This window comes from Chionomys nivalis, chromosome 1 (assembly GCF_950005125.1).
Source record: "Chionomys nivalis chromosome 1, mChiNiv1.1, whole genome shotgun sequence".
Lineage (NCBI taxonomy): Eukaryota > Metazoa > Chordata > Mammalia > Rodentia > Cricetidae > Chionomys > Chionomys nivalis.
The window spans coordinates 7955884-7968637 of NC_080086.1; the positions used below are offsets into that span (position 1 = coordinate 7955884).

At 40.4% G+C, this 12754-nt stretch overlaps 1 protein-coding gene across 10 annotated transcripts in view; it reads left to right on the forward strand.

Annotated features, from left to right (window-relative positions):
* The window catches only part of Abcc9 (ATP binding cassette subfamily C member 9), a 127097-nt gene that overhangs the window by 47018 nt on the left and 67325 nt on the right, over nucleotides 1-12754 (forward strand). For all 10 annotated transcript variants that reach the window (XM_057763719.1, XM_057763779.1, XM_057763746.1 and 7 more), the window contains 3 exons: nucleotides 5607-5711; nucleotides 7387-7459; nucleotides 11847-11952. In XM_057763719.1, the coding sequence (XP_057619702.1) occupies nucleotides 5607-5711; nucleotides 7387-7459; nucleotides 11847-11952 (284 nt within the window). The remainder of the gene's footprint in view (nucleotides 1-5606; nucleotides 5712-7386; nucleotides 7460-11846; nucleotides 11953-12754) is intronic.

Sequence of the window (12754 nt, forward strand, 5' to 3'; positions counted from 1 at the left end):
AAGCTTCATTTGTTTAAATCTACAAGAAGAAAAATGGCTATTTGCTTCTACAAAAACAAATCCTCATATGCCCAAAATCAATATACAAATAAAGGAATATAGCCTCTATAAATTGTGAAAGAATGACCCCCTGCTTGATTCCAAAGGGAATTGAGAAGTTGTTTCTTACCCACATTCTTAGGAGGTGTTTTAATTCCAGCATGCACTCTAGTTTAAGACATGTTTGCTTAATACATTAGCTAGTTTGATTAACTGAACATATCACTGCATGTTAACTGTTTTTATTTTCACTTGAATACACTGGCTTTGCATGCTTCAGTGGCTTGAACAAAGTCATAGATGAGAAGGATCAGAACCAGAGTTTTCACCTGAATCTTGGCACGTGTAACCCAGCAGGTTCACTCATCCTCGCCAAAAATGTTTACTCAATAGTTGCAGAATGTCTGGAAGCTGTCAGTTCTGTTTGGACGTGTGTCACACGCAGTAGAAATCAACCACTTGTCATGTGTTCACTAGGCTTCCAGACTCACTGGCTCCCTTGTATTTAATGCCAAGGGCTAGACCGTTGCTCCAAACAAGGCACATGAGGTCTCTCCCAGCATGCTGTGTTTTCTTGCAGCAGGAATCAAATGATAGATTAGTTTGAATTACAAGATCATTTCTTGCATGAAAAGGACATGAAAAAGTGAAAGGGTACTACATTATGGTGGCTCTTCACCTGATGATCCCTCTGAGGAGCCAGCCTTTGGGCCAAGACCTGAAGAACACAGATGTATGTTTTCCAGGGGGGACACTGGGAATAAGAAGGCTAGCACGTGTAAAGGTCTGCAGTGGTGAATTGATTTGGTTGATATGAAGAGCAGAGGGCAGAAGGGCAGTAGGTTTGGGGTCTGTGAAAAAGAGGGAGATGAGGAGCAGTTATGATAATGATGGGGGTTTGTAGAACACAGGGAGGAATGCGATCTTACAGATGTGTGGTAGGAACCAGTGGACAAGGCTACTTTGTTTGTTTGTTTTTGGGTTGGGAGACAGTATCTCATGCATCCCAGACTTTCCTGGACCTTTGTGGGACTGAGAATAACCTTGAATACCTATTCTTCCTTCCATGTCCACACCAAAATGGTGGGATTACAAGCACGGTGCAATTTTACTCAGTTTTTTCAGAGTTAGCTTTGGTTAATTAGACAAGTAAGTTGGGCTGGGCAAAAATTGGAACTGAGAGGTGAGTAGAGGTGGTTATAATAACACAAAAAAGATATGATGGCTAGAATTCGGATTCTGTTGCAGTCATGGTGAACATGGTAAAGAAGTGATTTAATTCAGAGTATTTTGTCTGTCTGTCTCTTCTGTGCGTGTGTGTGTGTGTGTGTGCGCGTGTGCAAGCGTGTGTGCATGTGCGTGTTGTTCAGGACTGACCCAGGACCTCACCCATGCTAAACAAACCCTCCACCACTGAGCTACACCTCCAGAGCCCTCTGTGTCTTTTTTATGTTCAGTTAATAAAAATGTGTTGAAAGATTAGATGGCAACCAGGAAGAAAGAAGACTCGAGGATGGGAGCTTTCTGATTGGCTGACTGCTGGGTATAAAGTAGAGCCATTCACTGAAACAGGGCACTGATTAAGGAGGCAATTGCCATTAGGTTAAGATCAAGGTGTGTGTCTTTTACAGTTGATTTTTGCAACACTTCCTGTTGTCCAAGAAGAAACATCAGCATCGGAGGTGGAAATTACAAAACATAGGCCATGAGATAAGTTTTAAGTCAATGGGACTGGGGGAAACGTTTCTTTGATTGTGGAGGTGGCTCTTTCTTTAAAGTGAGTCATGAAGCATAAGGACCTGAGTTGATACCCACAGCATCCACATTATAAATCGGGGTGCAATGGTGTGCTCTTGTAATTCCAGGACTGGGGAGGCAGAAATAGTGAAGATGAGTAGAATTCAGAAGGTCTTCGCCAGGAAATCCATCTGTATTAAAATTTTCTTCATAATGATTTTAAAATTGCTAAAAAACAGTTAAGCCAGGTGTTTGAATATTTTTATGTGTACTGTTTTCTTTGCTTTTCTGTAGCTAAATAAAAAGAACGCTTTTTTAGGTTGAGCAGGTCAAAATTGAACAGGTGTGATTTTTGTTTGAGAAATAACTGCCATGTATGCCTGTCTATGTTGCATAGCAAGGCCTACAAAGGATGCTTGATATTACGTGGACGTGTGCATAAGTCCAAACGCACATGAATGGATGGCTAGTTCAGGTTAAAGCAGGGAGTTTATAGTGTTCCAGGTCAGGGTTTGCATCCCTGAATGGACCACATAAGAAATTCATGGGGGCTAGAAAGGTGACTCACTTAGCATAAGAACACTCGATGTTGCTGCAGAGAATCTGAGTTTGGTTCTCAGCACCCAAGTTGGACACTTCATAATCACTTGTATATCCGTCTCCAGGGCATCTGACACCCTCTATGGCCTCTTCTGCCTCTGTTTGCACCTACACAAACCTGTACACACACACAAATAAAAGAAATCTTTAAAAAGTATATTCAAGTGTATCTATACTTTTTAAGAGAAAGAAATCAAATCTTTGATTAGAACCAGGTCCTCATACTTTTGTTGATTTTCATCTCCCAGAGAATGCATTAGACTATTTTCTAGAGAGGCAGAGTGAGCAGAGCAAGATGACCTCAAAGAAAGGGGAGATCAAGTTCATGGAGTTGGAGATATCTGAAGAATTATTTTCTGTACAAGATGAGGCAGAGGAGTAAAATTACACTGCAAAGAGATTGTTGGAAAAAAAGAGAATCTCCATCAGACCCGTCCAATATCTTCAGTTATTGAATCCAGGTTGGACTTCTAGTGCCTTCCAGAGTCATTCATCACTGTGGATGGTCCAAACCACAAATGACAAGCTTTTTTTTTTTTTAAATGGTGTGTGCTTGAAAACAATACTGATGGAAAGTCCTTTTTGAGAGCACTTGGGATGCTATATATTCTGTGAGAGCTTAGAGTTGAGTAGTTTTGGCTGTAGCATTGCCACAGAGAATTGATGGCGCTCTAGGGCCAAAGTCTCTTCAAGTTACATCTGTGGAGCTGTAACTCAAGTCTCTGTCAACACATCTCTACTTGTCGGCCTCGCCTTGGTTTCAGGAAGAGTATGACGTCATCCTTCTGGGCCTCTGGGGCAGCACTACCATAGTCCTCATGACTCTAGAAGACTATGAGGCTAAAGTATAGGTTCAGATCTACTAGCATGCAATGTATATCTACCCTAAAGAGTTGTGATAATTTCAGAATGTTCCAAGCACTGTGCCTCCAGTGTTGTCTGTGAGAACCTTGGAAAGGACATACAACTAACCTTATATTTCATCACCCATCCTCTTTTAAAGCAAGGTGTGTGTGTGTGTGTGTGTGTGTGTGTGTGTATCTGTGTGTGTGCTTCCTAGATGGCTTAACCTCAGCTGATCCTCTACTGTCTATTTTCTTACTGAGATTTTGGTTTGTGCTGCTCCCATGAAGCCTTGGCATTTTTTCCGCTTGATGGCTGATGTTCTTTTGGGACATCAGTTGATGGAAGTTGGAAAGGCAATGTCTTTTTTGGATTAAACTACTGATTATTTTCAGACATTGTTAGTTCTCATAGAAGTTATCTTTTTTAAAAATAAATGTTAAACCTGAAATTTCAGGCAGAAATGTTTTTTAAAGCTTCATGCTTCTAGAATCATTTGCTTTTCTGGGCAAATTAACAGTTTCAAACTGTTACATTTTAACCTTAATTATCTCTACAAGGTAGTTGAATGAGGCATATAATTGTTTATGGGGAAGTACTTTATTGTTAAATTTATAGGCAAATTTTGAGCTTTTTTGATCTAAAATTTTTTAAATCTTCTTTATGCATATAGGTGTTTTACCTACATGTATGTCTGTGCAGCACATGTGTGCAGTATCTGCATATGCCAGAAGAGGGAAGGAGGTACAGCAAGTCGTGACCTCTATGTGGGTGCTAGGAGCCAAAACCAAGTCCTCTAGAAGAGCAACCAGGGCTCTTAACAACTGAGCCATCTATCCAGCCCTTGAGTGTCTTTGTATGTACCTGTTGACAGAGGGTTCTGTCCCAAAGAAACACACAGAGGTCTACATTAATCATAAACTGGTTGGCCTATTAGCTCAGGCTTCTAATTAAGTCTTACATCCTACATTAACCCATAATTCTTGTCTTTGTCAACCATGTGACTTGGTACCTCTTATTAGTGAGGCATTCTCATCTTGCTTCCTGGGTGATGATTGCAGACTGAACTTTTCCTCTTCCCAGAATTCTCCTATTCTGGTCCTATATTTCCTACTTGGTTGACCTATCTATACTTCCTGCCTAGCTACTGGCCAATCAGCATTTTATTAAACCAGTACAACTAATAAAACTTTACAGGGTACTAGACCATTGTCCCACAGCAGGTACCTATGTATGTGTGTGCATGTTTGTCTTTGTGTGTGTGTCTGTGTGTGTACATACTTTGTGAAGTCCTGTGTGTAGAGACCAGAGGACAAACCAAGCTGTCATTTCTTGAGTACCATCCACCTTGTTTTTCAACAGACTTTCCTTGGCCTAGAATGCTTCATGGGAGTTGAGCTGGCCTATCTCAAACTTCTTCAATGTTGAGATTGCAAGTCCTGCCATCATATCCAGATTTAAAAAAAAAACAAAAAAACAACAAAAAAAAAAACATTAGTGTTCTGGGTATCAAACTCAGGTCTGTTTACAAATATTCTATGGGCAAAGACACCCTCTGCCTCTTACTGTTGCTGGTTTCCTTGCAGTGGATAGGTCTGTCTGCTGACAAAGAATTTTGCTATATCTCAAGTAGATCAGGTCACATTATAGCTCCTATGGATCTCCTGGTGATGCACTGTCTGCCTTTGTGTACACATAGGTCTTGTTCTCCTGACAGTCCACAAGGGATTCTTGGGTGTGTTCTAGCTTAGTTTAATTTATGTACATATATCAGATTTAAACTTCTCATGATTTTCCAAAGATGATCTGTAAATGTCCTTCTGGGATGTTCGATTATGAGTATGATGGTTCTTCCAGATGGATTGCAATTTGGTCAGGGTGAATCTGATCAGCCAGTTTATAGTACACAGGGCTTAAAAATATTTATTTGTCTGTGTATGTTTGTGTCTGAGTGATGTGTGCATGTGTGGATGGATAGGTAGGCTCACAAGCCTATGCGTACAGAGAGGCTTGCTGAGGGTACCACTCTCACACTGTGCCTGTTCTCTGAGGCAAGGTCTCACTGAACCAGTGCCTCGGGTTTCCTGGACTAGACTGAAGCCAACAAGTTCCAGGGATCAGCATCCTAGCAACCACCATTCGCAAGTACTCCATATTCGTTTTTCAGTTTTCCCAAGAGGTCAGTTAATTAGCTTTAAAGTTTTAGCTAAATATTTTTTTCACTGTTTGCTCTTGTGGAGTAGCCATAGGAGAGACTAAAATTTGACATTCACTTTGCTTGTTTTTCTTGGAATTGAAGTGAAATAGCAATCTGAGTGAACGCTTGGTAAAAAATCTCAATGTTTTTATAATGCTTCAACTTCTGTCCGTTTCTATTTGGAACACAGCAATCAAAGCCAATAAACAGGAAGCAGCCTGGAAGATACCACCTGGACAACTATGAGCAACCACGTCGTCTTCGGCCCCCAGAGACAGAGGATATCGCAATAAAGGTTAGTTCATCTGTTATGTTCTTACGCAAGTGGAGCACTTGGGTGATACTCCAGAATGACGTCTATAAAAGTGCCCCAAATGTGTCTGCAGGGCCTCCTTTCTGTGACCACAGGCCTGACGATCTCTAACGCATACTTCATTGAGTTTATTCTTTTTTTCACCTCTTGACCACAGGTTCTGTTTCATCCTTGTATTTGGTACCCAGAAAGAACATTTCTTTCAAATCTACCAGAAGTTAGTATTCAACTTATTGCTCCAAGACTCACATACAAACTGACCCATAGAAAATACCAGTATTTTATAATTCCATTTTTAAACAGAAAAGCTAGTTGTTGCATGGCACTATTTCTAGGGAGATATGAACAAATGTCTACGCACCAAAGAGAGGAAGCTAATGGCAGACCAATGTAACAACACCATTAAGGTCCAACTTGGTGAACCAAAAGTCTAGTGGGGTTACTTACAGGAGTATGGGTCAGGGGTTACTTATAGAACCATGGATGACCCAAAAACATACATCCACCCCAGAATGGGTGATGACTCAGGAAAGCAGGAACCCAGACTCTCTCTGCACAAACTGTAGGGAACAGGGCAGGTAGGAGCGTCTTCTCTTTAGTCTTTACTAGTTGATAATATTAGAGATTGATAGGCACTGTGAATCTTGTACATGTCAGATACTTCCTGTTACTTGTGAGTTGTTGATTGCTTGAGTCTTAAAAGAACCCCCCTATTGAAATTCCTGATTTTCGGTAAGCTTCCCTGCCCAATGCTTCAGCTGAGAGGGAATTGGTACCCAATATGAATACATGTACTTATGGCTTCACTGAGCCTCTCGGGCTCCATAGTGATAGAATTTCAAACTTGACTTTATGCCTTCCCAGGCCTCTGTCCTTTGGTAGAACTTGGGTAGAAATGTCAACTTTGGGGACACATCTGGAGACTGATGGAGGGGCCAATAATGACACTGGTGTGCCAGATTCTTGGAACATTTCCCTTTTGGAAGCCTCTTCCCCAGATCCACAGGTCAGGCCAAGGCAGTGAGGGTCAATGCCTGGCCTATGGTCAGCAGGCAGCTGCTTTTTGAGGGTGACTGTACACGTTCCAGGCCCTTGTCTGGTGGTTTCAGACTCTAGTTTTTCTTCTTACACTCAGGTGAAGCTGTGACATCTTCAGTTGCTTGTCACATCTGTCACCAGAGACGTCTTAGCTCTGTCCTACTTTCCCTGGTGCCATCAGCACTGTCCTCCTTTCCTAGTACATGACAAGTAAATATAATTGTTTTCATTTTTAAAAGTTTGCATTTACTTGTTTGCTATCTGTATGTGTATGCGCCTGTATTAGTTTATATGTGGCATGTGTGTAAGTGCTAACAGAGGCAAGAAGAGGGCACTGAGTTGATCCCCTGGAGTTGGAGTGACCATTGGTTGTGAGTCAGGTGACGTGGGTGCTGGGAACTGAACGCAGGAGCTGTTTGAGAGCAGCAAGTGGTCTGAACACTGAGCCATCTCTCCAGTCTCCCATCCTTCCTTTCTCATTTATAGCACTGAACACTTAGAACTCAGATTAGGCTGCCACTGTGTGCTGGAGCTTATGTTAAATATTATAAAGGAGCTGCACTTTCACTGCTCACTAGTATTGTGCACCTAATTTCATTCCTATATCTTTACTTTCTAGGTGACAAATGGATACTTTTCATGGGGCAGTGGTTTAGCTACGTTATCCAATATCGACATTAGAATTCCAACAGGTAAGGAAGGCTTGTTACTTAAACATTTTTGTAATTTTTTCCAAGATAATTGAGCCTAACAAAAAGTAAAAAGGGAGGATTTATTTATATTTATTTAGTTTACAATTCATGTCTGTGTATTTGTGTGTGTGTGTGTGGTGTGAATGTGTGCATACATTTTTGCATGTGTGTGAATATGTGTGGAGGGGGTGAGTTCTTAAGTGTGGGAACCCGAAGTTGAGGTCTGGAATCTTCCTCAATTAATTTTCCACCTTATTCAGTGAAACAAGATCTCTCAGTTCAACTCAGAGCTCAGTGATATGGCATGTCTGGTTTACCAGTTTGCTCTGGAAATGCCCTGTCTCCATCATCTTGCTCTTTCTCCATCATCTTGCTTTGGGAATATCTCATCTTCATCTTACTCTGTCTCCATCACATTGCTCTGGGAATGTCCTGTCTCCATCATCTTGCTCTGGAAATGCTCTATCTCCTTCATTCTTGCTTTGGGAATGTCCCATCTTCATCTTGCTCTTTCTCCATCATCTTGCTTTGGGAATGCCTTGCCTCCATCATCTTGCTCTGGGACCGTCCTATCTCCTCCATCTTGCTCTGGGAATGTCCTGTCTCCATCATCTTACTCTGGGAATGTCCTGTCTCAATCTTGCTCTGAGAATGCTTTGTCTCCATCATCTTGCTCTAGGAATGCCCTGTCTCCATCTCCAGGGCTGAGTGGACTTACTTGTGATCTGGGAATCTGAACTTAGTTCCCCACAATCTTAATCATTGACCTGTCTCCCATCTCTCCTGCCTGTTAAAGGAGTTTTGAAAGATACAACCATAAGGTTATGTTACTTATATGTATTAGGTTCCTCACGAGGCAATTATATCACTGTGAACTAGAAATTATAAAACTAAACAGTAATTTAAAAACGCTGTGTCTTTGGACAAAGTTATTTATTGCTTACTCAGTGATTCAAGGTATTTAAGGAATTAGGATTCTTGGTTTCTCTTTACCTCTTCTCCACTCTGTATGTCCAACTCCCTTCATGTCTTGCTTTCTTCTCCTCCTGTACCAGATTCTAACGCTGAATTCCTCTTTCTTCCCAGAAGTCCTGCCTAACATCACCTGCCTAATTATTGGGCCATTTAGCTTTTTATTAAACCAATCAGGTACCTTAGACAGGCAAGGTATAACAAACCTTTACAGTTTGCTTAAATAACCTGCAACAGATGGCACTTGCAAGCAATTCAGGATCACCCATCTGATCATTTTATTTGCTTATTAATTTTCTTGCCTTTAAGTTTTATTAAGATGCAACTCGTCTACAATAGCTGTATCCGCTTAGTATTTCGTTGTAGACAGGCTTTCTCTGGACTGCCAGCTCCCAAATAATGACATGGAAACTTCTTATTAATTATGAAAGTTTGACCTTAGCTTAGACTTGTTCCCAACTAGCTCTTATAAATGGATTAGCCATTTGTATTAATTTACATTCTGCCACATGGTTTGTTACCTCTGCTCAATACCATGCATCCCACTTCCTCCATGTCTGGCTGGCAAGTTTCACCTTTCTTCCTTCCAGAGTTCCTCCCTCTCCCTGGAAGTTTCACCTATCCCCTCCTGCTATTGGCTGAGTAGCTATTGGCCACTCAGCTCTTTTTAAACCAATCAGAAGGTGCCTTGGCAGGCAAAGTTACACAGCGGTACATCTTCAAAGTGTACAAAAAAGATTATCTCACAATATTTTATTTTGAGTTTTTTAAAATAATGTTTTTATTAATTCTTTGCAGATTTTTTTATGCTGTATTTTGGTCATTTTCAATTCCATCTTCCAACTCCATCCTCATTTCCTTATTCCCATAACTTTGAGCCTTTGTTGTCCTTTCTAAATCCATCAAATAGTGTCTGTTGTTCAGCAACTCTGGGGAGTGGGGCCTGCCCTGAAGTATGGTTGATCTACCAGATGTCATGTCAGTAAATAAAACTGAGTACATCTCTACCAGCTGCTATCAAATGCTAACAGCTCCTCAGTTAGTGGTGGGATGTCATGTCTACCTCCCTACCACATGCTGGGGTTTTGTCTGGCTGGAGTTTGGGCAGGTTTTGTGTCTACCACCATAACCACTATGGGTTCATATGTACCACTGCCCAGTTGTATCTGGAAAATGCTGATTCTTTGAAGTCATCCAACACCTATGGCTCTTACCATCTTTCTTTCTACTTCAAGAATTTGGGCTTAACTTAGGCCTCTGATGCCATCATAGCAGTCAAGAACTTAATGCATAGCCACTTCCAAAAGTCACTTCCTTTTTTTCTATTAATTTATAAATTTTTGTGGGAAGATAATACCCTAAGCTATCCTGCCACAGATTAAAGTTATTTAGATACCATACAGAGCAGATATTGAAGCATTTTAGAAATTTTATATCCATTAAACAACAATTCCCCCACAGCTCCCTTCCTCTGCTCACTGGCGACCACAGTGGCTATTTCTGCCTCTGTGAGTTCGACTGTTAGAAACCATATTCATCGCCCATGCTGTGTTCTCTCTTCTATGTCTTTCCTACTTTGCTTAGCATAAGGTTCATCTATGTTGTTGAAAACAGTAGGGATTCCTTCTTTGATAGATGAACTTTTTATTACATGCATGTAGCATGCTTTCTTACCTTGTCAGTGGACAATGGATTATTTCTGTCTGCTTTGATACCATGAAAAATTTTTCAGAGACTGTGGGAGCACAGTCTTCTTTGACTATCTGAATTCTAATTACTTTGTGAGACACTAAGAGGTGAGTTTGATGAACCATATGGTAGTTTTGTTTTTAATATTTGAGTCACCTTCATAATGTTTTCTTTTTCTTTTTGTACTGAATTCTCACGGTCTATTTTTCTCCTTTTGAGTTATAGGAAATTCTTGTAAGTTTGAATATGAATACCAGGTAGCAGGTTTGTGTTTTCTGTCATTTTCTCTCTGCTCATCATTTCCTTTGCTGTGCCATTTACATTTTTGAGGTATTCCCATTTCACTATGTTTTGTTTTTATTTAAAATCCAAAAGTTCATGCCAAGATCAGTATGAAGAAGCTCTCCCCTTTGCTTTTTTTGAGGGTTTTGAAGTTTCTACACTGACTGTTAGGGCTTTATGTCACTGTGAGATGACTTTAGGGCGCCGTAGACTCCAATAGTTGAAGCCCAGTCTTTGCAAGTGCTTATTCGGTTTGCCCATCACCACTGTTTCCTTCCCCAATGTGTGACCCTGAGGTGCTTACTGCAGATTAAGTGACCAGATACATGTGTGTTAGTTCTCGGCTTTTCATTCCATTTTGTCACCCAACATGCCATTACCACACAGATCACGGAGGCTTTGGAATGTATCACTTGTAGAATGTTTTTGGCGTGGTATCCCGAAGGTTACATTGAGTCTGTAGATAGTGTTGGAAAGCATGGACGTTTTAATAATATTAGTTTGTCAAATATTTAAGCCTGGGGGTATTTTCATCTCTCTCTGTTTTCTGCATGCATTTTATTACCATGTGAGAATCTTCTTCCTTGGTTAAATTTTATTTCTGTATTTTGATGTGCTAGCAACAAATTACCCAAGAAGGACAATAGCATTTATGATAGCACCATAAGAACAAGATACGTCAGAATGGTCATAGTAATTTTATTTAAAATGTTTGAATAACTGAGTAGAGATATTTATTCAGCCTGGTGTGATGATCAGTAGCATTGGCATTTTCTATCATACCTCGAGGTCAAAGTGAGAAGCTACAGAGTCCTCACAGTCCAAAGCACTTTATCTCAACTATGACTTTTGTCATAATTGCTCCTTCACTGTTTGAATTTTTTTTTTTATTCTTTAGTTAGTACCAGCTACTTTCCATTTAAATAATACTAAAGCACAGGTCTTCAATGAGACTCAGCTGGCAGAGGCAGAAGGATCAGAAATTCACAACAAGTTATAGGGCAGCCTAGCCCAAAGGAGATCTTTCAAGAAATTAAAGTAGTAAGTCAGACCCAGAGATTTTACTTTTTCTTTCCTTTTGCAAAAGACAGGGGCAGGAGCTGCGTACTCCACTGCTTGGTACCAAACTGGGCTGGGGATTGAAATGCGAGACCTGTCAAATGTGCCATCCTTTTTTAAAAACTTATTTTGCTATTTATTTTGCTGAATTTATTTATTTATTTAACTTTTGCTCTTAGTATTTGAGTCAGGGTCTCGTTGTGTGTTTCTTGTTGTCCTGGTATTTGCAATGTAGACCAGGCTGGCCTGGAGCTTGCAGTGATCTTCATAGCTGTCTATATTTTTAGTGATGAGAGTCCCAGCATGCCCATCATGGCCAGGTTTTGGTTTTATTTGGATAAATGAAGTCTTTCTCATCTTCCTGTTCTCCGCTTTGTTTCTGTAGGTCAGTTAACCATGATCGTGGGCCAAGTGGGGTGTGGGAAATCATCTCTTCTCCTTGCCATCCTTGGGGAGATGCAGACCCTGGAAGGAAAAGTTTACTGGAGCAAGTAAGTGTGTCTGTTGTAGTTTCCTCTCTGGTGCTGCAATAAACACTCAGACCAAAAGCAACCTGGGGAAAGAAGGGCTTTGCTTGACTCTCATGTCACCATGAATCATAGAGGGAAGTCAGGGCAGGGAATCAAGGAGGAACTTGTAGTAGAAACCACAGAGGAATGACACTTGCTTCTTCATCTAGCTCATACTTAGCTAGCTCTCTGATACAGCCCAGAGCTGCACACTCAGGGGATACTGCCACTGACAGTGGGCTCGGTCTATGACTATTAATGCTAAGACAATCCCCCATAGATTTGCCCAGAGAGCAGTCTGATATCTTTATTGAGAGAATTCCTTTTTCAGTTGACTCTAGGTTGTATCACGTTGACAGTTTGCAATATCTAGGACAGTGCTTTTAATGGATTTCTGTTCTCTCACACAGCTGAAAAGCTTCCAAGGGAAGACTAGAATGGTAGTTCTTTATTTCATGGGTCATAGAATTTCTGAAATATGCAAATACATAAAAATAAAAATCACAGAAATATCAAAAACAGGGGGAAAGTTCAAATGTCATGAAAATTATAAAGCAACTCACTCTGCTAGTTAACTACTGCATGCTAAGATAAAAGGTTGGGGTGCTCAAGACAAATTTTTAAATGTACAAAAGAAATACTCAAATAACAAAATTTATTCTGTAATAAAATAAGTTATAGAAAGTTTATACTATTTATAAAGTTTAATTGCAAACAGATCACCAAGGGTTCGATGTTCAGGGCACAAATATCAAGTGACATTTTCTAAAGTCTTCAAAAGAGG